Genomic DNA, 25,374 nt, shown 5'->3' on the forward strand with positions numbered 1-25,374 from the left:
GGGGATATCCCTGGGCTTTGCCAAGCATCCTGTCCCTTCGTGTCCTCATGCTGTCCCTGTGCTTCCAGGACCAGGATATGGATCCCCGGTTCCTGCCGCGTCCCCTCCTGTCCCCTCGCTTTCCCGGGAATCCCTATCTATCTCGAGGCTGTTCCCTTCCCTCTCCCTCTCTATCCCTGTGTCCCCAGAGCTAGGATACGAGTCCATGTTCCCGCAGTGGTCCATGTCCCCTTGTCCGAGCTCTACCCCTTGCCTGGCGTGTCCCCCTGCCCGGGTTGTTCTCTTGCCGGGGATGTCCCTTTTCCCGGAAAGTGCCTCTTCCCGAGACGTTCTTATGGAAAGCCATCTGCCCGCCGTATCCCTTTTCCCGGTGTATTCCCCTTCCCGGGACGTTCTCTTTCCAGCCATGTCCCTCTGCCCGCCGTATCCCCTTTCCCGGTGTATTCCCTTTCCCGGGACGTTTCTCTTTCCAGCCATGTCCCTCTGCCCGGGGTGTCCCCTTTCCCGGTGTATTTCCTTTCCGGAATGACCCCCAGCGGGGCGTGTCCCCTCTCTATGGCTGTCCTCCTGCCTCTGTGACACCGCCGTGGCTCCCTGCCGTCGGCCCACCCTCCATGCTGTCCCTGTTTCACTGGGATACCGTGTCCGAGGGGACAGCGGGACACGGGGACAGCGGGACACGGGGACAGCGGGACAGCCCCGCTCGGGAGGCGCCGCAGTGAGTCCTCCGGGCCGGTAGGGGGCGCCAGCCGCTCCGGGGCCGCTCTGGGCGGGCGCGCGGGGCGGGGCGGCGCGCGGGCGGCCATGGCGGACACCGAGAAGCTCAACCTCGACTCCATCATCAGCCGCCTCCTGGAGGGTGAGCGGCCCCCGCCGCCCCCCCGAGCACCGGGATCCCCTCCCTCCTCTCGGGGAACCTTTCGAGACCTGCTCGGGCCGTGTCCCAACGCCGCGGGGGGGGTGCCCGGCCTGGGCCTGGCGGGGGCGGGTTAGGCCGCGGTGGTTTGGGGGGGGTCAGGGCTGGGAAGTGTTTTGGGGGGGGTCCCTGTGGGGTGTGGGGAGCTGGAGATGAGTCCGGAGGACGTGGAGGACATGGAGGGAGATCCCGAATGGGTCTGTACCCCGCGGTAGGGAGCTGGAGGAAATATGGGGTGACCAAGGGGTCTGTACCCCGCGGAGGGGGCACTGGAGGGTGTTGGGGGGCCCCGAGGGGTCTGGGGGCTGCAGCTGAGCCAGGAGGGCCTGGGGGATATCGGCAGGGAGGACTGGGGCACGTAGAGCAGGGGTTCTTGGGGCGCTGTTGGGGTCCCGGAGCGCTTGGGGATCCCTGATCCTGTTCTCTGTGCTGGGACCAGTCCAAGGGTCGCGGCCGGGGAAGAACGTGCAGCTGACTGAGAACGAGATTCGCGGGCTGTGCCTCAAATCCCGAGAGATCTTCCTGAGCCAGCCCATCCTGCTGGAGCTGGAGGCACCCCTCAAGATCTGCGGTGAGGCCTGGATGGCTGCTGGGCAGCACTGGTGGGTTGGGGGGGGGCTGCAGGGTGCCACTCACAGCCTGTGTCCCCCCCCAGGTGACATCCACGGGCAGTACTACGACCTCCTGAGGCTTTTTGAGTACGGGGGCTTCCCCCCTGAGAGCAATTACCTGTTTTTGGGGGACTACGTGGACCGGGGCAAGCAGTCGCTGGAGACCATCTGCCTGCTGCTCGCCTACAAGATCAAGTACCCCGAGAACTTCTTCCTACTGCGGGGCAACCACGAGTGTGCCAGCATCAACCGCATCTATGGCTTCTACGACGAGTGTGAGTGCCTGGGCTGTGCCCCTCTCAACCCTTCTGCCATCCCTGGGCTCCCCCTTTCCCAGTGTTGTCCCAGTTCTGTCCTACACTGCCTGTGAACTCCTTCCCTCTCCACCATATCTTCTGCCCTTCCTTTGTATCCTCCTGCTTTTCCATGTCCTGCCCACCCCAGTGCTGTCCCCAAGGACACCTCCAAGTCCCCTTTGTCCCCCGCAGGCAAACGAAGATACAACATCAAGCTTTGGAAGACCTTCACTGACTGCTTCAATTGTTTGCCCATTGCCGCCATCGTGGATGAAAAGATCTTCTGCTGCCACGGAGGTGGGAATGGCCCTTTCCCAGGGATTTGGGAGGGCTGGAGGAGGGGTGAGATCTCTGTGCTGAACTCTGGGGGTGCTCCTTTCCCGCAGGGCTGTCCCCAGACCTGCAGTCGATGGAGCAGATCCGGCGGATCATGCGGCCCACGGATGTCCCGGATCAGGGGCTGCTCTGTGACCTGCTCTGGTCCGACCCGGACAAGGATGTGCAGGGCTGGGGGGAGAACGACCGTGGGGTCTCCTTCACCTTTGGGGCCGAGGTGGTGGCCAAATTCCTGCACAAGCACGACCTGGATCTCATCTGCCGGGCACACCAGGTACCACCGGGACCCCCAAATATTGAGAATATCTGGGTTTGGGTCTGCAGTGGATGTCAGGTGGTTCTACCCCAAGTATTTCCCCTTCAAAGGCAGTGTGTACTCCAGGAGTGTGTGTGTGTGAATTCTGGGGGTGTTTGCCCTGGGGTTTGGCTGTTTACCTCAGCATTTGGATATTTGCTCTGATGTTGAAGTATTTACCCCGGGGACATGAATTGCATGTCCACCCTTGGATGTGGGTGTTCTTCCCAGAGACTGGATGATCACTCTGGAGACGGATATTTGCCCTGGGGCAGTGGGTGTTTGTCCCAGTGGTAGCTATTTGCTCCAGGGAAGGGAGTATTCCTTCCTGCTAGAGAAGGCTGGATATTCAGCCTGGGGGCTGGGGATTTGCCAGGGTGGGTGGATACTGGCCACAGGGGAGTGGATTTTTGCCAACCCTGTGCCCCTTCCAGGTGGTGGAGGACGGCTACGAGTTCTTCGCCAAGCGTCAGCTCGTCACCCTCTTCTCGGCCCCCAACTACTGTGGCGAGTTTGACAACGCCGGCGCCATGATGAGCGTGGACGAGACACTCATGTGCTCCTTCCAGGTGAGCCCAGGGAGGGGAAACACCCCCAATTCCTGCTGGGAGGGCTGCAGGGAGTTCTAGCCTCCAGGGGAATGGAGAGCTGGGGCAGGAGCTCACTGATTTCTTTCCCCCTTCCCCCCCCAGATTTTGAAGCCGGCCGACAAGAACAAGGGCAAATACGGGCAGTTCAGCGGGCTGAACCCCGCCGGGCGCCCCGTCACCCCTCCCCGAAACTCTGCCAAAGCCAAGAAATGAGCTGGGAGCCGCCCCTGTGCTGCCCACGCCCCAAAGCCCCCCGCCCCAGCATCAGGTCGCTTTTCTTTCGACTCGTTTTTTTATTTGTAGAATCCTGCCCCCTCCCCGCCACGCTCCACCAAAGCAAATCCAGGCCCAGGGCAGGGAGTGCCGGGGCAAGGGGGGAGCCCGGAGCCCAGAGCCCAGCCCTGGGGTGGCAGCGGAGGGGGGGGCAGGAGGATTTTTTGAGGAATAAACTTGTAATGGGTCACTGGGGGGTGCCTGTCCTGGTGGTTGGATGGAGGCTGGGAGTGGCAGTGACTCGGGGCTCAGCTTTCTCCGTCGCTGTCCTCCGCCAGCACCTCCTGGCTGGTGGCTGGGCCGGGCCTTCCTGGTGTCATCACCGAGCCAAAAAACAGGGAGCGAAACTATGGGGAGAAATGGGGGGGTCAGGAAGAGGCTCTGCTCACCCCTTGCCCCCAGGCACACCCACCCCTCACCTTCTTGTGCGGGGGCGTCCCTGGCACAGCTCCTTCCTCTTCCTCCTCAGGTTCACTCTCAGCTGGCCGGGGAGTGCGCAGGGGAAAGGTGGGACTGGGGGGCCCCTCTAAGCCCCCCTCGCTGGCTTCCATGGCAACCATGTAGGACTCCAGGTCGTCAGGGAAGTCATCTGACGGGGCAGGCAGGTGGGACACACTGGTGGGGACAGAGCAGGATTGGCAATGTTCACTCTGCTCCCTGCTCATGGCAGCTGGAGGGCTCATCTGGGACTTACCCGTTGGTTGAAGGGGACTGGGAGTTGCTTTCCAGGTCGGAGAGGGTGGCCAGCACCAGGTGAACCTCCAGGACAGTGTCGTCCAGAGTGAAGATCACCGGCCTGGGGACACAGAGGGGCTGAGGGGGTGCCAGGGACAGGGCTGGCACAGGGTGGGGACATGGTGACCGCTCCTACCTGCCGGGCTCGTCAAAGTGGATGGTGAGGGGCAGGTTGGAGGCCTCGGCAAAGCTCAGCAGCCCCTGGGGACAAAGGGGAGAGTGAGGGGGACCCCTCACTCTCAGGGGGTGACCCGGGGCTGAGGGGCTTAGGTGGGGACTCACACGGAATTCCTTGAGGCAGAAGGTGATGTGGGAGCCTGGGGCCACAGCCACTGACTGGAACTCATCCTCAGCTAGCCACAGCTCCGTCACCATCGTCTTGCTTGGCTCTGTAGGGGGAGGATGGGATGGCGGGGGACTGGAGGGCACCCCAAGGTGGGGAGGGGCACCCCTCACCCTGCAGGACTCACCTGCCTCCTCCTCCACATAGTTCCGCAAGCTGATTTTGCCACCAGGGCCAGTTCCCAGTGTCACCTCAGCCAGCGTCAGGGGAAAATGGACCACAGCCTCTGCCAGAACCCTGAGGGGCACAGGAGGGGGTTGAGCACCCCAAATCCTGCAGGGCTGGCCGAGGTCCCTCCTTCCATCCGCCCATATCCCACTTTGCCCACCCCAGTGCCACCCTGTGGTGTCCCCCCTCACCGTGCCGGGGCGCAGAGGCAGCTGGCGCAGCGCTGGGTGTCGAACACAGCCTGGAGCCGCTCGCACTCCTGGAAGGCCAGGTTGTGTGTCTTGGTGACACCTGGAGGGGGGGACAGCGGCTCAGCAGGGCAGCATGCGGTGCCAGCCTGTCCCTGCTGTGCCGTGTCACTCCCTAGGCTGTGTCCCCGCTGGTACTCACCGTACTTGCAGTGGAGCTGCAGAACCAGGCGGCTGGCACGGGGCTTGAGCAGGATGAGGCATTTCCCCACCGACTTCTCCAGTGAGGGCAGCGAGCGGAAGATGCCCAGGAAGGACTGTGGGGATGGATACAGGGGCTGTCGCCTGCCTGGGGCCCCCAGAACAGCGAGGAGCTCTGAGGGGGCCCGGGCAGGGCGCTGTACCTTCATGTGGACTTTGCATCGGAAGAGCTCCGTGTCGGGCCCGGCGCTGCCCGGCTCGTACAGCTGGAAGAAGAGGGGTGCGAAGAGGAAGGAAGCGAAGGCAGAACGGGCGGAGTTGACAGCACGGAGGGACAGCTGGGGACACAGCCACAATGTTGGCACTGCCTGCAGGGAGGGAAGGGGGCACAGGTGCCCCCCTAGCTCCCATCCAGCTCCCTCTATGCTGCATACCCCGCTCTCGGTGGGCTCCAGGTAGAGCTCGTCGCCGATGCGGGACAGGGAGTGCACGGCTCGGCCGAGGACTGGGAAGGAGAGGGTGTGGGGGTGAGGCAGAGCTCTTCAGGCATGCCGCACTCCCCGGGTCCGCAGGCCCCGCTCACCTTTCACGTTGCCGCCGGCGATGACACATTTCATGGCACCGGGACCAGGACCGGCACCGAGACCAGGACCGGCACCGTGCGGGCACGTGGGAGCTTCGCGCCCACCGCCCCCGGGCCCCGCCCCCACTCAGAGACCACGCCCCTCAGCGGACGCTGCTCGTTAGGCCACGCCCCCCAGCTGGTTCTGCTCGGGCCTCGCCGCCGTCCCCACCGCGGTCGTTGTTCCTTCCCCGTCCCGCCGGTGCCGTCTCTCCGCAGCGGCCCCGCAGTGGAGTCCCCGAGCCACCCTGCCCCGTCCCTTCCCGGGGGTTCCGGCCTCTTCCCCACGGCGCCCCGCCGGTGCCTTCCCGGCTTCCCGCGCCCGCCCTCCCAGGCCGCCTCCCCATTGGCCGGGAGAGCCGCTCCGTCCCGCCCCCGCCGCCAGCCGATTGGTCAGACCTGAGGGGGCGCGTGACGGAGAGCGCGATGGCCTCACGTGACCGGCGGGAGGGGCGGGGCCGAGGCCCCGCGGCTCTCGGGGCTGCCCCACCGGTAAGCCCCGCCTCCCACAGAACGCTATTGGGTAGCGGTCGGAGTGACGTGCGGCTCAGCCAATGGGGCTTCGACGCGCCCCTCAGCGCGGCTCTCGGCGCTCAGCCCCGCACCGGTGCTTCCCGACCCATCCTGGGGCTCTCCCGGGGTCGTTCCGTGCTTTTGCCCCCCAGCACCCTGACCCTCGCTTCATTCCCGGCAGCATCCTGGAAGGGCGAGGTTGCCCTTCCGCAGCATTGCCTGCACCTCCTGGTCTCTTTGCTGCTTCCAGCATTCCCGGGGCACGGTGCTCCCCAAGAGGGGCTGCAGCCCCCTGGAGCTGCTCCAGTGCGTCCCGTGATCCCGGAGTTTTGTGGATCCCTATCTCCTGGGGGCGCATGGGAAGTGGGATGCTGCAAGTTAATGCTCCATGATCTTTCTCCATGCTGGAGGTGCTGCTGGTTGTGTATCCCATGGAATCATGGAATGACTGGGGCTGGAAGGGACCTTAAAGCTCATCCAGTTCCATCCCCTGCCATGGGCAGAGACACCATTCACTAGACAATGTTATTCCATGCAATACTTCCAGGGATTTTTGGGGGTGTCCCAGAATTCCAGGTATATCCATGGGTGGTCCATAGAATCCCAGAATGGCTGGGGTTGGAAGGGACCTTAAAGCCCACCCTGTCCCATCCCCGTGCCATGGGCAGGGACATTTCCCACTGTCTCAGTCTTTCCAGTGTTGCTACGAGCACTTCCAGGGATGTGACACCGGCTTAACCAGCAGCCTGTGCTCGCAGCCAGCCCGGAGCGACAGGCTCTGGAGTTGTGGCCTCGAGGGAGCCGGGGGGATGTGGCTGCGAGGAACTCGAGTCGTTCTCACAGCAGGGTCCTCCAGCCGGCTCCCGCCTGCCGCTGGAGCAGCCGCTCCCCAAGTCCCTCCTCCCGGGCTCGGTGGCCGTGGAGCCCGAGCCGAGGGGCCCCACTGCGGAGCGGGGCTGGCACCTGAGCAGAGGGGAATGGGAAGGGGCTTGCAGAGCCCTTTTTTTCCATGGCTGCTGTCCTCCAGGACATAGTAACAGCCTCTCCTCCTCTTCCTTTCCGTCTGGTGTGCTCCAGTGCCTATTATCTGGGATTTCCCACTTGGCTTGCTCACCACATCCCCTCCAGGTACACAAACTCCTGCCCTTTGTGGGAGCTCCATGGCCTGAGCCACATGTACGGGGCTGTGCTGGGATTGCCAGCACAGCGCTCCAGGGACTCCCGGCCTGCCTTGGCCTGGACTCGGGGTCCAGCCGGATCTGGCTCACTCACTGCTCACTCCTGGGGTGAGCACTGGCTACTTCCCTTCCTCCCAGGAGGAGGAGGATGGGACTGTGTGCGAGCGTCCGTTCCAGCTCTGGCAGAGCAGCCGGGCTCCTCTGGAGCCGGCGTCCCCAGGAGGGGCTCTGGCCTCGGGGCTCGGCGTTTTATGGGGCTGCGGAGAGGACGCAGCTGGCTGCGGTCGTGACACACACACCTCAGCAGGGGCCAGGGCCAGGCCACCCCTCCTTCTTCCCACCAGCACCGGCCAGGGAATGGGCTGGATACGGGCTGGGAGCAGGAGCCTGGCAGCCCTCGGGGGGCTCCGGCACCCCCAGGCTCAGCTGCGCCCACGCTGCCTCACCCAGGAGAGCTTCAGGATGGCAGGGAAGGTGACAGAGGTGTTCCCTCGCACCCGCTGGGCGTGGGGCTGTCTCCCAGCGTCCTTCCCGCTCCTCCAGCTTCCTTCCCGGCACATGGCACGGCGCCCTCGCCCAGGCAGTGGCTCGGGGAGACAGACGGCCACAGCTGGGCTGCTGCTGCCAGCCCGGCAGGAGGGGACACGCCGAGCCGGATGGCTGCTCCGTGCCTCTGCCTGCGCCCCAGGGGTGTCCCCAAGGAGCCGGGCGCTGCCGGAGCGTCTCAGCCCGCGCCTGGTGGGCGGTTTGGGGCTAACGCCGGGATTTCTGGGTCCGGTCAGCCCCCCGTCTCTCCCTCCTCCGGCTGTCGGCCGCAAAGGTCAGCAGTGGGAGGCCGGGCCGGCCCTGGCGCCGGCCGAGGACCCGCGGCCGCGGGGTGGGATGGAGGTGAGCTCAGCTGCCCGGTGACGTGGCCCGAGGGCAGGGCGGGCACAGCCTCACCCACGCTGCGGGCACCGGGCGAGGAGGAGGAGGGGGAGGGGGGCAGGATGTGGGGATGAGGCTTCCCAGCGGTTTGACCTGCCTGTGCCCCGTGCCCGCTTTGTCCTGGGGCGAGGGCTCCGTCCTGGCACCGCTGGCTGGCACAAGGAGAGGGGCTTGGGAAGCCGGGAGCCGCGTCTGCCGGGGCACACGTTTCCCTCCTCCTCCTCTCCTGTCTCAGGTGTTGGCCCAGCGGGAGCCGTGGCAGCTGGAAAACTCCCCAAACCCAACCGCAGCGCTGGGTTTTGGGGAGGGGAGAAGACAGCGAGGGGCAGCCCCGCCGCCTCGGCAGGCTGGAGACCCCCGGGGACGGGCCGGCGGCTTTTCCCAACTGCTCCAGCGCTGCTGGCGGGATCTGCTGGCTCGGGGGGGAAACCAGATACCCTGCCCTGCGGCTGGGGGGCCGGGGGGGCCGGCCCCACGCCGAGCGGACCCCCCCCAGACACGCTGCCGGGGAGCCGGGCCGGGACTCCCTCCAGCCGTGGATCGTTTGGGCAGCTCCGTCCGACACCTCTGCAGCCCCTCCGGATCTTCAGGGCTGCGGAGTATCCCCCATTTACCCGGGGGAGGGGATCCAGAGCCCCCCTCGTCACCCCTGACATGTCTGTTGGGTGCGTCCTCATGGATTCGACACCAAATCCGCACTTCCCATGCAATAAATCAGCCAGCAACACGTCCGTGTGTGGTTTATCCCTACGGGGGGTCCCCAAACTGGCGTTAATGAGTTCAGCACCCAGTGTCCCGGTGGATTTGGGGAAAGAGGGTTCTGGTGTGCTCCGAGCAGGCACCCCGTGTCCCGGAGAAAGCCGGGAGGATGCGATCGCAGCTGGGAGGGCTTGGACCTGGCCAGGGCCGGGGTCTGGAGTGGAAGCGAATCCGCCTGTTACCTCCCGGCCCTTCCCGGCGCTCCCAGCGCCTTTGTTTTACACAAAGCTTTTTTTGGGGGGAGCCAGGAGGTTCCTCTCCCCGCCGAGAGAGCTCCCGCGGCAGGACCCACTCATGGATGAGGGCCATGAGGGGAAGAGACGAGGGGCTCCGGCTGTCGGGTCGCCCCCCTCCCCTCCGGCGGCGGCTCCGCTTGGCCCTGGGGGTCTCCCCACTTCCCCCAATCCACCCCACTCACCCCGGGTGAGCTGCGGGGAACGCCGCGGTCATTGCCAAGGGCCCCGTGGGCGCCGGGACGGGGCTTGTCCTAACGGGGGAGGATAATCGGCAGGAAAGCGGCTCTGGCACTGGAGGAAAGAGGCTGGGGGGGTCCCTCCCTGTCCCCGCGTGGACGGGGGTCCCCGTGAGAAGCGAAGCCCTCCCTCGGGACGGAGGGTCCCCCGGGGCTGAGCCGCCGCTCCGAGAGGCTCCGGTTGTGCCGCCGGGACCCCGCCGCGCTCCCCCCGCTCCGCCGCTCACCTGCCGCCGTCCCGGCGGGGCAGCGCCCGCCGCGCTGCGGGTCCCCAAGCCGGGGGGGTCCGCGGCCCCCGGACCCCCTCTCTCGGCCGGAGGGGAGGGGGTTGGCCGTGCCAGCGAAGAGCCGAGGACCCCCCCCATCCCCCGCCCCGCCACCACCCTTCCCGCACCGGCCGGCCCCATCCCTCCGCCACTCCTCCCCGCTGCCCCGGGGGGGGAAGGAAGGGGGGGCAGGCTGGCACCCCACGCCCCCCACGCCCCCCCCGGCCCCGGCCCCGCCAGAGGAGTCGCTCCGCCGCACCTCGCCCCGTCCCCCCCCGTCCTCCCCTTCCCGGACCCCCCCTCCGCCCCGTCCCCCCCGTGCCCCCCCCGGGACCGGGCTCTCGGCTCTGTGCGCGGGGAGGAGAAGAGGCGAGAGGGCTCGGAGCGGCAAATGGGAGCCGCAGTCCCGGGCCGGTGTGCGGGACCGCTGCCTGCCCGCCCGGGGACCCCAGAGCACGCACCCAGCGCCCCGGCCCCGCGCCCGTCCCGCATGGAGCTGAGAGCAGGTAGGAGACCCCGCCGCCGAGCGGCACCGGCCCCGCACCGGCCCCGCACCGGCCCCGCACCGGCCCCGCCGCTGCCACTTTAACAAAAGCCGGGCGGGAGCCAGAACCGCACGGGGGGCGCAGCGAGGGAGAAAAGCGGGGGGTTCCCCCCTTCCTACCCGGCCAGCGGCACCTCGGGGGACCCCTTCTTCCCTTCCCTCCCCTCCGCCTTCCGCAGCTCCGGGGCTCAGCTCCAGCCTCCCCACCTCTGCCCGGTGCCGGGACCCCGGGGATGGGGACGGGGATGGGGAAAGGGGGGATAAAGCCGGGGCGGGGGGAGAGAGGGAGGGAATGAATGGAGCCCGCTCTTGTGTACAATTGCATCAAATACATTCTTGAAAGCAACCTGGTTCTGCTTAACACTTGAATTGGGAAAAAAAAAAGAGGAAAGAAGGAGGCAGCAGCTTGGAGAGGGTGGATGCGAGTTCCAGTTTTTTTTTTCTTTCTTTCTTTTTTTTTTTTTTTTTTATTCCTGCATTCCTGGACCCCAATCAAAAGAGCAAATCAAGGGAGGTGGAAGGGGGGAACGGCGGCGAGCGAGGCAGCCGGAGCGCGGTGCGAACCCTCCACACCCCAAAAACCCACCCAACCCGCCCCGACTTTTTTTTTTTTTTTTCCACCTAACACCCGAGCGAGCCCAAACCAAAACAAATAGAGACCGAGGGGAAAAAAAAAAAAAAAAGCCAGAAACCAACCCAAAAAAAAAAAACCACCACCACCCAACCCTGAGCGCGAGCGAAGCAGCGAGCCAGGGCTGAGGCGAGCAGGCGGGCTCGGGGCGCCGAACAAGAGCCGAGCCCCCCAAAATCCCCCTGCACCCCGACTATGCTAAATGTAACCGGGGAGCTCTCAGGTAAGCCCGCGGCGCTGGGTGCGGGGCGGGGGGCTGCCCCAACTCCCCTGCCTGCATCTGCCGGGAGTTTTTTCCCCTTTCCAAACCGACTGCTGATTTTAATTTGATGTGATTAAAACGTCTGTCTGGCTTTGGGATTGATTTAAGACTTTCCCCTCTCTAGGTTGGGTTGTTGTTCTTTTTTTTTTTTTTCCCCTTTCCCTCGTTCCCTCTTTTCCATGCATGTTTGTGATTACCAGGGAGGGAACCGCCACTGAGCACGGAGAATTAAACCCCGGGACTGACAGAGGGGAGGAAAAGGAAAGTCGGTGGGATTTATGGGGGGCAGGAAGAGTTAGTTTTCCTGCCCGGGGCTGGATTTCGGGGCTTAACACGGAACGCCACCGCTGGATCAGGCAAGATTCCTCCGGGACACAGCAGCGGGATTTTGGGGTGCCGGCAAGGGCACGGCTTTGTTCCCCCGGCCGCAGCGGCCACCGGCACCCCCGGGGCTGCTGGGGGGCCGGCCGGCCTGGCGGCACACCGGGATCGGGGGCTCCTCGCCCGGAAAATGCTGGAAAACACCCTTAAAAGGTCAAAGTGTGGGCGCCGCCAGGCTCCCCGGGGTCCCGGGCGGCGGGACCGGGGCTGGGGCAGCACGAGGCCGGCGCCGGGTTCGGCTCCAGCTCCCGCGGTGCCGGCGTGACGCAGGACGGGCGAAGCGGGGCGAACGCCGGGGAACCGGAAAAGCGAGGCCGGGATCCCCGGCGGCTCCATCGCCCTCCCTCGCCCCTTCCTCTCCCCCCTCCCGCTGCCGCCGGGCCCGGCGGTCGTGGCCGAACCGGTGGCACAGCCGGTGCCGAGGCCTGCGGGGACGGGCGGGGAAGGGGACACCGAGGAGGAACCGCGGGGCTGGAGCGCGGCCGCCACGACCCCGCTCCCCGTTTTGGGACATCCCCACGCGTGGGCTGCCCAGGCGGTGTCCCTGGCAGGGCTCGGGGACTCTCGGCATCCCCGGTGTCCCCGTGCCTATTTAGCAGGCGGCGCGAGGGCACGGTGGCGGTCGCACATCTGGGCTGCATTAGGCGCAGGCTCCGCAGGGAAATGCGGAGGGCTCTGCTTACAGGGCCGCGCTGGGGGGAGATTTATGCCCTGCTAAGTGGCACCGAGCCCCATAAATCATCCCCCCCCGCACTCCCTTCCTCGCGGGGATGCAGCGCCAATGTCCCTGTGCCCCTGTCCCAGTGTCCCGGCAGGCTGATGGGGATGCACTCCTGGATGGGGTATCTGGGAAATCTGGGAAGCAGCTGGCCCAGCGGTGTTGTGGCTGCGTGTGGCACGTGGCCTGTGGGTGACAGAGGTGTCCCAGGCTTCACGTGGGCGCTGTGGTGACACCAGGGCACGGCTGTGCCCATCAGAGCTGCTTGGTCCCTCTCTGGCCCAGCCAGGCAGTGTCCCCCTGGCAGGCGATGCCAGCGGTGGCAGCGGGTCTGGAGATGCCAGGGTGCATCACCCACGGCTCTGCAGTGCCACATGGGCTGGCACTGGGGGTCCCCTGCCCCTCTGGAGAGCGGCCAGCCTGGCTCTGTGCTGCTGAACCCCCAGAACCGTGCTGGAGGGGGCTGTTGGGCTGTGTGGCTCCATGACCTGCTCCAGGAGTGGAGAGAAGGGACGGAGGTGCCTCGCGTGGCTCCTGGGCGCTGGGCATGCGTGCGGGGCAGGGGGTCTGGTTGGGATTAGGGGCCTGCGCCCCCCTCGCCGGCGGGAGTGTTTCCATCGTGCCGCTGGCTGGAGCCGGAGCTGGATGGGAAATCCAGGCCCAGCTAATTATGGCCTCGCTGGAGTCTCCCGTGCGCGGCCGCATTTATAAACACACGGAGGAGACAGGATGTAAACACTCAGCGCCGCGAGCGCAGGCACGGCCCAGACTGGGGGGACGCGCAGCCCCCCGCGCCACCACCTGCTCCTGGCACGGCGGCTCCATCGTGGGATGGATGGGATGAGGTGGGATGGGATGGAGTGCGGTAGAATGGGATGGACGGGATGGGCACTCCACTGCGGTGGCCATGGATGCTGTTGGGGAGCAAGGGCACGCCTGTTCTTCCTTTTGGAACTCAGGGAATGCCATCCGTGATATCTGGGTGTTGAATGTGGGCATCCTTATGTTCCCACCGTGCTGGCTCCACAGGGATGCTGCTGTGCTGTGGTGTCACCTTCCCAGACACAGTGGGGTTAAGTGCCAGCAGTGTGGGGACACAGAGGCGTCTGCCCATGTGCCCTGGAGTTCACACACTCCAAGCCCTTGGAGCTGGCAGCCACGCTGGGCTGGGAAACGCCCCGTGGAGGGTTAAGCGGTGGCAGTCGGGCCAGGACAGTGGCTGGGGCAGTGGGGACAGGGTTGCTTTGTCCTCAGTGCCACAGTCATGCCTGGCCACCACAAGACCTCCCTTGCTGGCCCCAGGAATGGGGTGGGATGGGGCTCTGTTCGGCGCTGGACGCCGGCCCATCAGATAGGGCAGCTCCCGCCGCGGCGTCGGGGGCCGGCTCGGCTCCGTCCGCTGCCAGGGGCTCCGGGGCCAGGGGGTCTCCCCTTCCCGGCTGCCGCCCCCACCACCAGGGTTTCGGGAAAGCGGCTCTGGGCGGGTTGTGGTCACTCAGCTCTCGGCGGCTCTGCCCACAGCATGCCCAGGGAACAGCTCACCGTCTCCGTAGCTGAATTCCTGCCTCGGACACTGGCCGGGAGGTCTGGCCAGCACCACTGCTGGGTGGGTGGCAGGCCAGGGGTTCCGGGTGTCACCCTAAAGGCGGGTAAGCCACGTCCCCACTGCCACGTGTGCGAGGGGTGTCTGTGGCACCACCGGTGTGTCTGGTGTGGATGTCCCAGGGTGCTGCTGGCAGAGCAGGGGGTGCCCGCTCCCATGGCCCCTCGTCACCCCGGCTCCTCGGGTGTCCCCAGGGCCCAGCGGGTGACCCTGGGCAGGCACGCCATGAGCTGCTTACGTGGGCTGGGAGCATCCTGGCCGTGCTCCAGGGCCGGTTTTGAAACCCTCGGGCTCTTCCTCTCCGACGTCACCGGGATCCAGCTGTGCCGGCTGGAGCCTCCCTCCTCCACTGTCTGTGCCGGTGGGTGCCCGGCGCCAGCTGCTGGGACAGGGGTGAGCAAGGGACAGTGGAGGCATCCGCTATGGCTGGGCCATTGTCACCGCTGTGCCGTGGTCACCGTCACTGCTGTGCCACTGTCATCATCACTGCTTTGCCACAGCCACTGTCACTGCTGTGTCATGGTCACCCTCATTACTGTGCAGTGCCACTGTCGCTGTCACTGCTGTGTCATGGCCACCGTCTCTGCTGTGCAACAGCCACTGTCTCTGCTGTGTCACGGCCACCCTCATTACTGTGCACTGTCGCTGTCACTGCTGTGTCATGGCCACTGTCTCTTTTGTGCCTCAGTCACTGTCACTGCTGTGTCGTGTTTGTCATAGTTACCGTCAGTGCTGTGCCCCAGTCACTGTCACTGCTGTGCCCGGGTCACTGTGTCGTGGTCACTACTGCCCAGTGCCATCCATTCTGTGCATCCCTCAGACACCCACCTCCATCCCCTTCCTCCATCATCCTCATCCTCATGTCCAGGCCACCTGCCCAGGAGCCACCGTGGCTCCATCCCAATCTCACATCCCTGCCATTCCCCCCTCATCCCACTCCCCGGCTGTGTTTGGTTTGGCACCGGCCAGGCCGGGGCGGGTGTAAATCCCGCCTGGAAACCGAAGCCGGCGGCGGGCGAGGGTCTGGCCAAAGCAAACACCGGGAAGGGGGGGGTATGTGTGGTGTGAGTCACCGCGGCCCCCCCTCCACACCCCCCCGGGCCACGCTCGCACGCACGCGGGGCCGGCCGCACGCTCCACGGAACGCACCGGAACGCGGGCAAGCGGCGGCACGTGCCCACCGCCGGGCACCGGGCGAGCCGGGGCACGGGCACGGATGGCACGGGGGCACGTGGGGTCACTTGGGTTGTCACAGCATGGTGTGGTGTGCGCACGGCGTGTCACACGGGGGTGGCACCTAACGCAGGGTCCCCCTGCTCCACGGAGTATGTGTGCAGCACGTGGCACACTTGCCCGGCGTGTCCTGTGACTGCCACATGTGTCACACGCCCACGTGGTAGATGACACACCTGGGTGCGTGTGGTGCATCACACATGTGCGCGGTGTCACACATGCGCGGTGTCACACGTGCGCTATGTCACACGTGTACGGTGTCACATGTGCACGGTGTCATGCATGGGAAGAGTGGTGTTCCCCAGACCTGTGTGATGCACACACACGAGGTGTATCCCAGGTGTGTCCCGGACGCATCCCAGAGGGGTCACAAGCGTCCTGCGCAGCTCCGTGGTGCACCCCAGGTGTGAGAGTGTCCTGCACACCCACAGGGCGCTTCCGTGCCCCACAGCGAGGCTCGCCCTTTGCAGGACACCCACGGCGGTGAGGTGTGTCCTGTGGCCGGAGCCGGGGTGTCCCTGGGGACCCTCGTGCGTCACGGGCGGCCGGTGACGGGGAGCGGTGACGCGCGGGGCCGCGGGGGGCTGCCCGCAGCGGGAGCCCCGCGGTGCCGAGCCGTGCCAGTGGCCGGTCTTTCCCGGGACGCGCTGCCGGGAAGGCCGGCTGTGGCGAGCAGGGGGTGCCAGCTGGCCGGAGCGTCCTGGCCGCGGGCCGTGACCTTTGCGCGGCCGCCGGCCGGCGGGGCCGCGCTCCCGGGCCGCCCTGACGTCAGGGCCGATGACGGGGACCCCGCCGGCGCTTTCCGGTGGCTCCGCAAAGGTCACCCCGCGCCCCGGCCCCTCCTCGGAGCCGCGTCCCACCCTCCCCCCTCCCCGCATTCCCGGTGGCCCCTCGGCGGGGGTCCCCGCTGGGTGCCCGGCCCGCTCCGGCGTTGGCGGTGCCCAAAAATATCCCAGGCGTGTGTCCCGGCGGGAATGCCGCGGCCGTGCTGCTCCAGACCATATAAAGGATTGTTGGTGCAGCCGCGGGCGGGAGCGCTCCGAGGGGAGCCGAGGGGTCACCGCGCTGAGGTGGGGGGTCCCTGCTGCTCCAGGAGGGTGCTGAGGCTAGGGGGACCCCACCCTCCCCACCTCCGTCCCTCAGTTTCCCTGCGCTCAGGCGGGTGACTCAGGGACACTCTGCGGTGTCAGCGCCGCACACACGGAGACAGAGTGTCCCTGTCACCCCCCTTGAGATGCTGTGTGTCCCCCACAGGTGACTCTTGGGGGATCTTCACCTTCCTGTGCGCCGCGCTTTGCAACCTGCCGGCGCTGCCGGCGCTGAACTGCTCCGAGGAGCTGGGCGCCGGCCAGTCCATCCAGCAGACCTACGACCTGACCCGCTACCTGGAGCACCAGCTCCGCACCCTCGCCGGCACCTACGTGAGTCCCCGACGCACCCCCCGGGATATCCACCCCGTGCCCAGCTGCTCCCACGCCGGAGGTCACGGAAATGTCTCATCGCCCCCCGGGCGCAGGGCGGCTCCCGGGCACCCTCCCTTCGGCCCGTGATTCCGTCATGGGCGCGGGCATCCGCCTCTCCCTCCCCGCCGGCGTCGCCGACTCACCCGGAGGTTCCCCGTCCCTGCCCTGACGTGCCCTCGGCCGTGCCGGCACGTTTGGGTGCCAAGCGGTGACGGTGGCACTGCCTGGGCTGCGCCGGGAATGTCCGGCTCAGGCAGAGTGCAAAGGGGGATGTGATGAAAGAAGGGAGAGTTGGGATGAGTGGGATGTGATGGAGCTGGGGGCACGGGGGGATGTGGAGACCGGGGACAGGGTGAACATGGAGATCTGACCCCTGACACCCCCATTCCCTTCCAGCTGAACTACCTGGGGCCCCCCTTCAATGAGCCCGACTTCAACCCTCCGCGGATGGCGCGTGCCGAGCGGGTGCCCAGCGCCACGGTGGACCTGGACCTGTGGCGGGGCCTGACGGACAACGCCCGCCTGGCCGCCAACTACCGGGCCTACAGCCGCCTGCTCTGCTACCTGCGGGTCCTGGACGGGCAGGTGGGCACGGCCGAGCTGCGCCACCGCCTCTCCCACTTCTGCGCCAGCCTCCAGGGGCTGGTGCTCAGCATCGGCGGCGTCATGTCCTCGCTGGGGTACCCGCTGCCCGCCGGCCCTGTCGGGCCCCCCGGGCCCCCCGGCGCGTCTGCGGCCCCCAATGACTTCCTGAAGAAGATGGATGATTTCTGGCTGCTCAAGGAGCTGCAGACCTGGCTCTGGCGCTCGGCCAAGGACTTTAACCGCCTCAAGAAGAAGGTGCCGCCCGCCGTGGTCACCCTGCGGCTGGAGGCCAGGGGGTTCTGAGCACCTGCTGGGCTCCTGAGCCCACAGTGCCACCATGGCCACACAGGTCTCCTCTTCCACCACCTGTGTGCCTTGAGAAACGGGGCTCCTGACCCCCAAACCACCCCACAACCTCATCATCACCTGGCAGTGCCTTGAAAGATCACCTGAAAGGGGCTCCTGACGTCAAGCGTCACCACAGCCACCCTGTAGCCCCTCCATCATCATCATCATCACACTGTGCCTTAAGGAACAGCACTCCCAACCCCAAGTGCCACCATGGCCACCCCATGTCCCCTGTCCACCACCAGCGTGCTTCGAGAAACAGGGTTCCTGACTCCCAAGTGCCACCACAGCCACCTCACAATCCCACTTTCATCACCGTGCCTTAAGTGAGGGGCTCCTGACCCCAAGTGCCACCCACCACAGCCACCTCACATCCTCTCTGTCACCACACTCTGCTCTAAGGGACGCATCTCCTGACCCCAAGTGCCACCAAAGCACTCCATGTCCCCTCTTTGCCACCAGTGTCCCTTCAAAACTGACCCCACAGTGCTGCCAAAGCGACTCCACATCCTCATCATCACCTGGCTGTGCCTTAAGGGGTGGAGTTCCTGACCCCAAAGTGCCACCACAGTCACCCCACAGCCTCACTGTGTCTTAAGGGACAGGTGTCCTGACTCCCAAGTGCCCCCCCATGGTGTCGCCAGGGTGCCTGTCCCCATCCCTAAAATCTCCAGAGTGGGCGCAAACCCCACCCATCCCAAAAAGGACCAACACCCTCTCAACGTAGAAATAAACCCCGCCCCAACCAGCAGCAAGCCCCACCCCAGAGCAATAGGCTCCGCCCCAGATGGCAATAAACCCCGCCCACTCGTAGCAAGCCCCGCCTCCTCCCCGAACAGGTCCCACCCCCTCTACCCAAGCCCTGCCTCCCCCATGGTTGCCCATCGATGCAGCGGTGGGGCGAGGCCATGGGGCGTGGCTGCTGTCCCGGTGCGTCTATGAGTGTTTATTTATTGGAGATGTTTATTTATTGGGGTATTTATTGCAGAAGATCTATTCTTGTATGAACGAATAAAAGCCTTTCTCCAGCTCCCCGCCCTGCCCATGCCACACCCCGCTGGGGACAGGAGAGAACGGCTCCATGTGGGATTCGGGATGTTCTCTTAGTGCCATCAGTAGGGACCAGAGTGAACGGCTCCGAAGTGAGCTCAGTGTGGGAATTGGGGTGTTTTCCTCTCCCACAGGGTGGGGATCCAGGCCCCCCTGGGCCCAGGTAACCCCACTCTGAGGACAGGGCACTACTTTGGGGTGCCCAGGATCATGTAGAAGGTTCCGGGCTGGAGCACGAAGCCAACGGCTTGCAGGCCGCGCAGTGAGGCCGTGTTTTGGGGCAGCACGGCACCATAGACGGGGAAGCCGCGGGCGTGCAGGTCCCGGCCCAGCATGGACAGTGGGATCCCGGTGAGGCCGCGCCCGCGCCAGGCGGGCACCGTGTAGCCGTGGCGCAGGCAGCCCTGCCCGTCCAGCAGGCTCCAGGACACCGGGCGGCCGCGTTGATCCAGCACGCAGGCGGAGGGCAGCGTCTGCACCAGCCCCAGCAGGAACGCCCGGCTGCGGGCATTGCGCCCCAGGGCCCACGTGGCGTTGAGCAGAGGGACGTGGGATGGGGACACGGATGCCAGGCGCAGGCCCGGGGGCATCCTGCAACAGGGCATGGCAGAGTGGGGAATGCTGAACCCTGTACCCAGCCTGGATAGAGGGTGGGATGGGATTGGGAACCCCTTTGCTACCCAGAGATGGAATCTGGGACCCTTGTTTCCCCTAGGGATGGGATTGTGTACAACCCTGTGCCATCAAGGGATGGGATTTGGAATCCTTATGCCACCCAGGAGTGGGATTGAGACCCCTGTGCCACCCAGGAATGTGCTCAGTGATCCCATTCATGTCACCCAGTGATCCCAGTGCCACTCGGGCAAGTGCTCGGGGACGCCTGTGACACCCAGGGGTGTGCTCAGTGATCACATTCATGTCACCCTGGGCCTCTCAGGGACGTGCTCGGGAACTCCTGTGCCACCAAGGGATGTGACTATGACCCCCCTGTGCTACCCAGAAATGTGACAGGTCCCCGTGTTCCACCCAGGGATGTGACTGGTCCTTCAGTGCCCATGTCCCTCCAGTGTCCCATGTGCCCCCAGTGCCCCTCACTCACTGACTGCGGGGCTTGGGGGGATCAGGGCTCATCAGCGCCCAGTACCGGATTGTCTCCACCTTCAGCCCCCTGGCACTGGCCACCTCCTGCACGTCCTCGTCCAGCCCATCCTGCATCCCTGGGACCCCCTGTCAGCCAGACAGGGGACCCAGATGGAGGGTAGGGGACCCCTGTGTCCCCCCGCAGTGGTGTCCTTACCCAGAATCTGGAAGGCTCTTCCCTGGGTCACTGCCTCAGTGCCCTGCAGCAGTGCCTGCAGGGCTCCCTTGTCCCGGTAGAACACAGACAGCTGGTTGGTGTAGTAGTCCCTGGGGTCCTTGTGGGCCTGGGAGGGACATGGAACTGAGGGTGGCACCCCAGTTCCCAGGCCCCTGGGGTGTGGGGTTCTGCTGCCAAGGCAGGGGAACCCGGGGCAGCACCTCTGGGCGCAGGCGGGTCAGGACAATGCTGAAATGGGGCCAGGAGTCCACCAGCACCTCGTGGGAGGCAGGGTTCCCCCTGGCCACTGTCATCACAGTCCCCAACACCTGCACGACAAGGTCGCTGTCACTGGCAGGACAGGGGAGAGGGGACAGAGGGGTGCCCAGAATCTCTGGGGTTCCTCACCAGCAGGGGAGAGGGAGCAACAGAGTCCCGGGGGTTCCTGTCTGCAGGGGAGAGGGGCAGAGGGGTCCTTGTCACCACCAGGGCAAGTGGGGAGGCACAGGGGTCCCAAGGTCCTCATCGCTGGCAGGGCAAGGGAGAGGGGAGAGGGGATAGGGGACAGGGGACAGGGGACAGGGACAGACGGGTCCCGGGAATCAGCAACACTGCCAGGGCAAGGGTGAGGGGACAAAGGAGTCCGCGGGGTCCTCATCCCAGCAGAGAGGGAGGGAGAGAGGGAGGGACAGAGGGGTTCCCAGGGACTCTGTCATCAGCAGGACAGGGCAGAGGGGACAGAGGGTTCCTCAGGGTCCCTGTCACCGGCAGGGTGGTGGGCAGGCTCTTCCGCAGGGTCTCCTCCAGGAGCTGCAGCTGGGCTGGACACCTCAGGATCAGCATGGCTCCGTGACTGTGCGGCAGGCGGTGACACCGAGGATCCGTGGGGAGCTGGTGGCACTGAGGCAATGTCCCAGAGTGTCCCAGCCGAGCACCCGTCCCCAGGCGGCCTCAGGGCTGGCCCGGTGCCCAGTGTTCAGCAGGATGGACCCTGCTCGCTGCCCCCCAAGGCAGGGGGCACTCACCGGCCCGTGACAGCCGGTGGTAACCATTGTCACCAAGTGCCACATAGTCTCCAGACTCCCACTCCACGGTCCCCAGGAAGTCACAGACTCAGGACTGTTGCAGGGTGAGTGCTGGAGGAGCTGGGGTCTGTGGGGAAGGGGATGGGGACAGGGACAGGGGCAATGCCTGCTGGTCCTGTCCCCCGTTATTGAGGGTCTTTCAACAGGACTATGAAGATCCTGACGTGCCCAGCTCAGCTGCAGCGCTTGGAGGGGATCCTGAGGAAGAGCCTGCCCCTCGCCCTGCCGGTGATGGGAACCCCACTGTCACCCCTGCCCTGTGCCATGATAGGGACCCCAATATCCCCCTTTTTCTGTGCCATGAGGGGACCCCAATAACACCCCTGCCCTTTGCCCTGCTGGTGACAGGGCCCCCAGTGTCACACCCACCTCTCACCCTGGTCATAGGGACCCCCATGTCATTAAGGACCCTTTTGCAACCCCCACACCTGCCCCCCTCCCCTCAGCTCTGACCCCATATCTGCCCCCATGTCTCCCATATCCAGCTCCCATCCCTGAGCCACATCTGTCCCCTCCATGTCCCTTATTGCTGACCCCCTTTTCCCCCAGGTCTTTGGGGCAGTGCTGAACATCAACCGGGGTAACCCTGGCCAGTATGAAGTGCTGGTGGACAAGTGGCCCGAATTCGGCGCTGTGCTGGCCCGGCCCAGTGGAGAGGTGGCCAATGGGGACATGGGGCACTGCAGGAGGGGAGTGACACAGTGTCCTGGCGTGTGCCAGGTGTGCTCAGAGCTCCCATGGGTGCCCCCAGGTGCCGGTGAATGATGGCTACTGGAACACGCAGGCAGCGTTTTACCGGGACCTGGAGGCGTACCGGGCGCTGCTGGAGACCCCCGGGTGCCTGCCCTGGAACGCCGCCTTCACCCTCATTGGTGACCTGGGGACACCGGGGCACTGGGGGGATCCTGGGGTGGGACTGGGCATGCTATGAGGGGGGGGGCAGCACTGGGAGCGTGGGACACGGGGGAGAGCTGTTGGAGGAACTGGGAGGTACTGGTGGAGGGAATTGGGGGTGCTGGGGGACACTGGGGATTGGTGTTTGGGTGCTGGGGAGCACTGGAGGCCTGGTTTGGTGTGCTGGGGTGGGGTTTGATGGGTGATACCAGTGGGAAGTGTGGGATTTAGGGGTGCTGAGGAGCACCGCGGTTGGATTTGGAGGTGCTGGAGGCCACAGGGGAATTGGACTGCTGGCTACCCTGGAAGCAGGGTCCTGGGGGTACTGGGGCTGGACCTGGGGATACTGGAGAGCACTAGGGTTGGACTTGGGGATGCTGGGAGCAGGACTGCAGTACTGGGCACATTGGAAGCAGGGATTTGGGTGCTGGGAATAGAGGCTGGGATTGCAGGTAAGTCCCTGGGGACACTGAGGAGAACACTGGGGTCACATGGAAGGGCTGGGGCCAGGGATGATGGGACACAGAGGGAAGAGGACCCTGTGACATCCCCATCCCCAGCGATACAGGATGGGGCGACCAGGGTGTCCCAGGATCTGGCAGGAAGGAAGGGTGTGGAGCTGGACATTGTCGAGTACTACTCCTACTGGCATCCTGACCCCAGCACCATGCCCAAGCCCCGGTGAGAGCCCCCACCCTTGTCCCCACATGAGGACACCCCTGAGCCCCCCACTGACCCCTGCCTCACCCAGGCCAGCCCCCGGAGTGCGCTTGGGCTCCCTGAGCCCCTCACACGCGGACCTGCTCAACGACACGTGGCCCTACGGGGGGAACGCCCGCAGCCGGCGCTACCTGGCCGAGCTTTTGGAGCGCTTCCCTCAAGTCTGCCTGCAGGACAGCAGCGGGCAGCCCGTGGCCTGGGTGCTGACGGATCATTTCGGGACGGGCACCCACAGCTACACCCTGCCCGAGCACCGGCGGCACGGCCACATGCAGGTGGCACTGACGGTGGCGGCGCAGCGGGCGCACGCCCGCGGGTTCCCCACGTTCGGGCACACGGCGCTGCAGAACCGGCCCATGCAGCAGCTGCAGGAGCTGCTGGGCCACCAGCGCCTGCCCGGGGTCTGCTGCTACATCCTGCACAATCCCAGCCTGGACAAGGACGGGCCCTGAGGCCCCGCCGTCCCCTCTCTGTGCCCACCTCAAATTAAACAGCAGTGTGGAGTCTCTGGTGGCTGCTGAGGGGTTTTGTGTCCCCCCAGCACTGGCCGTTAGGGTGGTGACACAGCTTGGTGGCTCGCATGTCACCACTGAGGCACACAGCGGGGTCCTGTGGGAGTCACCCCAGTTATTCTCAGCTCCCCAAGGGAGGCCTGAAGGCCTCAGGCAAATCTAAACCGGTGGCACCTGCAGTGTTATCCCCTCAACCGGGGCGGTGTCACCACAGCTGGGTGGCACAGGCAGGCACTGGAGGGACAGACAGTGACACACAGCAGAGAGTGGCACAGGGCAGAAGGGTGACAGTGCCACAGCGTGAGTCATAGTTTGGGGGACTGATGAGGACAGACGGGGGGTGACAGTGTCCAGGGTGATGTGGAGTGCTGGGGTGGGAGCAACAATGTCCAGGGGGACAGGGAGAACCACAGTGCCTGAGGTGACGGGGACAGTCACAGGGGTGACAATGCCAGAGGGTAGTGGGCACAACTGGGGGGTTGGCAGTGCCTGGGGTGACAGTCACTGACACGGGTGACAGTGCCAGGGGAGCAGGGAACACTGGGATGGAGGTGATAGTGCGGGCATGACAGCGCGGCTGGTGGCGGGGACAGCTTGGGGGTGACAGCACCCGAGGACAGCCGGGGGGTGCCGAGGGCTGCGGGGGACCGGGACCAACGCGAGGGTGGCAGCGGCAGAGGGTGGCACTGGCCGATTCCCGAGCCCGGCCCCGCCGCTTCCGCCCGGCCACAGGCAGGGGCGGATCCCTCGGGTCCCTCCCGCTGTTTCCCGGTAGCGGCGTGTCCCGCCCGGTTCCCGGGATTGGCGGGGCTGTGCCAGCTCCATGTCGCGCAGGGCCATGGAGCAGTCCCGACGCATCACCGACTCCTTCCCGCGGCGGCGGCGGGGCCCGGGGCGGCCCCCGGGCAGGCTCAAGGGCAAGAACAAGATCACCAAGGACAAGGACAAGGAAAAGGAAAAGGTGCAAGTGAAGGTGCGGGAATGTCCCCGCCCCCCTTCGCAGCCCTCCCCGGACCCGGCGCTCCTGGAGATGTTGCGACGCTTCGACCTCTCCTGGGAATACGGACCCTGCACCGGTAAGCACCCCTGGTTGTCCCGGTTGTCCCGGTGGCCCCGGGCTCCCGCCGGCTCCACTGAGCCCTCGATATCCTGCAGGGATCACCCGCCTGCAGCGCTGGGAGCGGGCACAAGAGCTGGGGCTGAGCCCCCCAGGCCCCATCCGTGACGCCCTCCTGGAGCACCGGGATAACCCCGATGTCACCTACAGGTGGGTGTGGGATGGACGGATGGATGGATGGATGGATGGATGGATGGATGGATGGATGGATGGATGGATGGGTGGGGGGCACAGGGCATCTTCTCCCGGTGTCCCCCGCCCTTCCCACTGACCCCGTTGTGCCCCCGCAGCCTCTGGCACGAGTACGAGCTCTGAGCCGCCGCGCCGAGGGAGTGGGGGGGTCATTCCCGACATCCCCAGACCCTGTTCCAGGGACCCCCGGAGGATTAAAGCTGGTGTGAGCGAAGGAAGGGGTGCCGTGTGCTGTCTGGGGGGGCACGGGGTGGGGTGAAGCTCTTGGGGTGCAGGGAGAGGGCAGGGAGTTGTATTCCACCCCCAAAAGGCCAGGTGGAGTGTCCAGTCACACAGTTTAATGCCACCCAGCTGGGACCCAGGGAGAAAAATCTGTTCTTAGGTGGAGAAAGGGAGATGGGATTTTTTTTCCCCTGGCACGGGGCAAAAAAATGAAGAATGAGGTATAAAATCAGGTGAAAGTGAGCAGGTGGCTGTGGATTGTGGGGATGTCCTGCAGTGGGGTGGGAAGAGTGAGTGTCCTGTGGGATTTATAATCAGCAGCTTTGCAGTGAGCAGAATTCTAAATAACAGGATGTGTCTGTTAATTATTCCAGTTACTGATGACTTAATTCATCAGCTTTTTCTGTTGCTTCATCAATAAAATAAATTGTTTCTATCCCAAGGCTGCAGTGGAGTGTCGGAGCCGGCAGTAACCTGGGATGGGGTGGGATGGGTGGGGGGCACTTGCACTGCAGGCTGGACGCTCTGGATCACGATATCCAGCCGGATCTGGTAGTGCTGTTGGAGCTACAGTCCCTTGGATATCTTCTACAGGGACATAATTTCTCTGGACGGAGGTGTTTAGATGGACCCCCCCAAAAAATAAGCACCCTAAACCCAGCCAACCCAGGGTTGTGACCTCCTGGCAGGAAGAAGGAGGGAGATTCTCATGCTGTTTCCTTGGCAGAGGGTCAGGCCCAACCTGCTGAGTGTCTCAGGAAAGGGGGAAGTGTCTGGGATGGCTCCAGCCACAGGAACAGCCCAAGGAGATGGAGAGTGGTTTTAGGT

At 65.3% G+C, this 25,374-nt stretch overlaps 6 protein-coding genes across 6 annotated transcripts; 4 read left to right on the forward strand and 2 right to left on the reverse strand.

The window, feature by feature from the left end:
* The first annotated feature begins 751 nt into the window (after window positions 1-751).
* On the forward strand, window positions 752-3,507 carry PPP1CA (protein phosphatase 1 catalytic subunit alpha). The gene is made up of 7 exons (XM_033063747.1): window positions 752-859; window positions 1,356-1,487; window positions 1,572-1,802; window positions 2,016-2,120; window positions 2,210-2,433; window positions 2,889-3,023; window positions 3,147-3,507. The coding sequence occupies exons 1-7, from the start codon at window positions 805-807 to the stop codon at window positions 3,255-3,257; spliced, it is 993 nt and encodes a 330-aa protein (XP_032919638.1). The 5' UTR covers window positions 752-804; the 3' UTR covers window positions 3,258-3,507.
* A 50-nt stretch (window positions 3,508-3,557) lies between these two features.
* RAD9A (RAD9 checkpoint clamp component A) lies at window positions 3,558-5,902 on the reverse strand. Its single transcript, XM_033063746.2, has 11 exons — window positions 5,536-5,902; window positions 5,387-5,457; window positions 5,156-5,290; window positions 4,954-5,068; window positions 4,755-4,854; window positions 4,523-4,632; window positions 4,335-4,441; window positions 4,189-4,253; window positions 4,012-4,113; window positions 3,737-3,932; window positions 3,558-3,664 (listed from the first exon to the last, which is right to left on the reverse strand). Exons 1-11 carry the CDS (start codon window positions 5,567-5,569, stop codon window positions 3,566-3,568), a joined length of 1,134 nt encoding a protein of 377 aa, XP_032919637.1. The 5' UTR covers window positions 5,570-5,902; the 3' UTR covers window positions 3,558-3,565.
* A 5,157-nt stretch (window positions 5,903-11,059) lies between these two features.
* On the forward strand, window positions 11,060-17,412 carry CLCF1 (cardiotrophin like cytokine factor 1). Its single transcript, XM_033063390.1, has 3 exons — window positions 11,060-11,087; window positions 16,316-16,482; window positions 16,921-17,412. Exons 1-3 carry the CDS (start codon window positions 11,060-11,062, stop codon window positions 17,410-17,412), a joined length of 687 nt encoding a protein of 228 aa, XP_032919281.1.
* Window positions 17,413-18,695: 1,283 nt separating this feature from the next.
* LOC116997230 (glycine N-acyltransferase-like protein 3) lies at window positions 18,696-20,647 on the reverse strand. Its single transcript, XM_033061615.1, has 5 exons — window positions 20,570-20,647; window positions 20,026-20,133; window positions 19,805-19,931; window positions 19,607-19,724; window positions 18,696-19,098 (listed from the first exon to the last, which is right to left on the reverse strand). The coding sequence occupies exons 1-5, from the start codon at window positions 20,645-20,647 to the stop codon at window positions 18,696-18,698; spliced, it is 834 nt and encodes a 277-aa protein (XP_032917506.1).
* Window positions 20,648-21,039: 392 nt separating this feature from the next.
* LOC116998364 (glycine N-acyltransferase-like protein 3) lies at window positions 21,040-22,955 on the forward strand. Its single transcript, XM_033063920.1, has 5 exons — window positions 21,040-21,117; window positions 21,439-21,546; window positions 21,641-21,761; window positions 22,344-22,464; window positions 22,535-22,955. The coding sequence occupies exons 1-5, from the start codon at window positions 21,040-21,042 to the stop codon at window positions 22,953-22,955; spliced, it is 849 nt and encodes a 282-aa protein (XP_032919811.1).
* Window positions 22,956-23,715: 760 nt separating this feature from the next.
* On the forward strand, window positions 23,716-24,982 carry POLD4 (DNA polymerase delta 4, accessory subunit). The gene is made up of 3 exons (XM_033062865.2): window positions 23,716-24,091; window positions 24,171-24,282; window positions 24,423-24,982. The coding sequence occupies exons 1-3, from the start codon at window positions 23,839-23,841 to the stop codon at window positions 24,445-24,447; spliced, it is 390 nt and encodes a 129-aa protein (XP_032918756.1). The 5' UTR covers window positions 23,716-23,838; the 3' UTR covers window positions 24,448-24,982.
* Window positions 24,983-25,374: the final 392 nt, after the last annotated feature.

This window comes from Catharus ustulatus, chromosome 6, assembly GCF_009819885.2.
Source record: "Catharus ustulatus isolate bCatUst1 chromosome 6, bCatUst1.pri.v2, whole genome shotgun sequence".
Classification (NCBI taxonomy): Eukaryota; Metazoa; Chordata; class Aves; order Passeriformes; family Turdidae; genus Catharus; species Catharus ustulatus.

Excerpts from the sequence above, each read along its gene's own strand:
- LOC116997230 (XM_033061615.1), bottom strand. The coding sequence starts at position 20,647 with ATGCTGATCCTGAGGTGTCCAGCCCAGCTGCAGCTCCTGGAGGAGACC. Across the intron at positions 20,134-20,569 it reads GCCTGCCCACCACCCTGCCG|GTGTTGGGGACTGTGATGAC; the intron begins GTGACAGGGACC and ends CTTGTCGTGCAG. Across the intron at positions 19,725-19,804 it reads AAGAGCCTTCCAGATTCTGG|GGATGCAGGATGGGCTGGAC; the intron begins GTAAGGACACCA and ends AGGGGGTCCCAG.
- CLCF1 (XM_033063390.1), top strand. The coding sequence starts at position 11,060 with ATGCTAAATGTAACCGGGGAGCTCTCAG. Across the intron at positions 11,088-16,315 it reads TGTAACCGGGGAGCTCTCAG|GTGACTCTTGGGGGATCTTC; the intron begins GTAAGCCCGCGG and ends TGTCCCCCACAG. Across the intron at positions 16,483-16,920 it reads GCACCCTCGCCGGCACCTAC|CTGAACTACCTGGGGCCCCC; the intron begins GTGAGTCCCCGA and ends ATTCCCTTCCAG.
- POLD4 (XM_033062865.2), top strand. The coding sequence starts at position 23,839 with ATGTCGCGCAGGGCCATGGAGCAGTCCCGACGCATCACCGACTCCTTC. Across the intron at positions 24,092-24,170 it reads GGAATACGGACCCTGCACCG|GGATCACCCGCCTGCAGCGC; the intron begins GTAAGCACCCCT and ends GATATCCTGCAG. Across the intron at positions 24,283-24,422 it reads AACCCCGATGTCACCTACAG|CCTCTGGCACGAGTACGAGC; the intron begins GTGGGTGTGGGA and ends GTGCCCCCGCAG.
- RAD9A (XM_033063746.2), bottom strand. The coding sequence starts at position 5,569 with ATGAAATGTGTCATCGCCGGCGGCAACGTGAAAG. Across the intron at positions 4,442-4,522 it reads CTATGTGGAGGAGGAGGCAG|AGCCAAGCAAGACGATGGTG; the intron begins GTGAGTCCTGCA and ends CTCCCCCTACAG. Across the intron at positions 3,665-3,736 it reads GGACGCCCCCGCACAAGAAG|TTTCGCTCCCTGTTTTTTGG; the intron begins GTGAGGGGTGGG and ends TTCTCCCCATAG.
- LOC116998364 (XM_033063920.1), top strand. The coding sequence starts at position 21,040 with ATGAAGATCCTGACGTGCCCAGCTCAGCTGCAGCGCTTGGAGGGGATC. Across the intron at positions 21,547-21,640 it reads TGGCCCGGCCCAGTGGAGAG|GTGCCGGTGAATGATGGCTA; the intron begins GTGGCCAATGGG and ends GGGTGCCCCCAG. Across the intron at positions 22,465-22,534 it reads AGCACCATGCCCAAGCCCCG|GCCAGCCCCCGGAGTGCGCT; the intron begins GTGAGAGCCCCC and ends TGCCTCACCCAG.
- PPP1CA (XM_033063747.1), top strand. The coding sequence starts at position 805 with ATGGCGGACACCGAGAAGCTCAACCTCGACTCCATCATCAGCCGCCTC. Across the intron at positions 1,803-2,015 it reads CTATGGCTTCTACGACGAGT|GCAAACGAAGATACAACATC; the intron begins GTGAGTGCCTGG and ends TGTCCCCCGCAG. Across the intron at positions 2,121-2,209 it reads GATCTTCTGCTGCCACGGAG|GGCTGTCCCCAGACCTGCAG; the intron begins GTGGGAATGGCC and ends CCTTTCCCGCAG.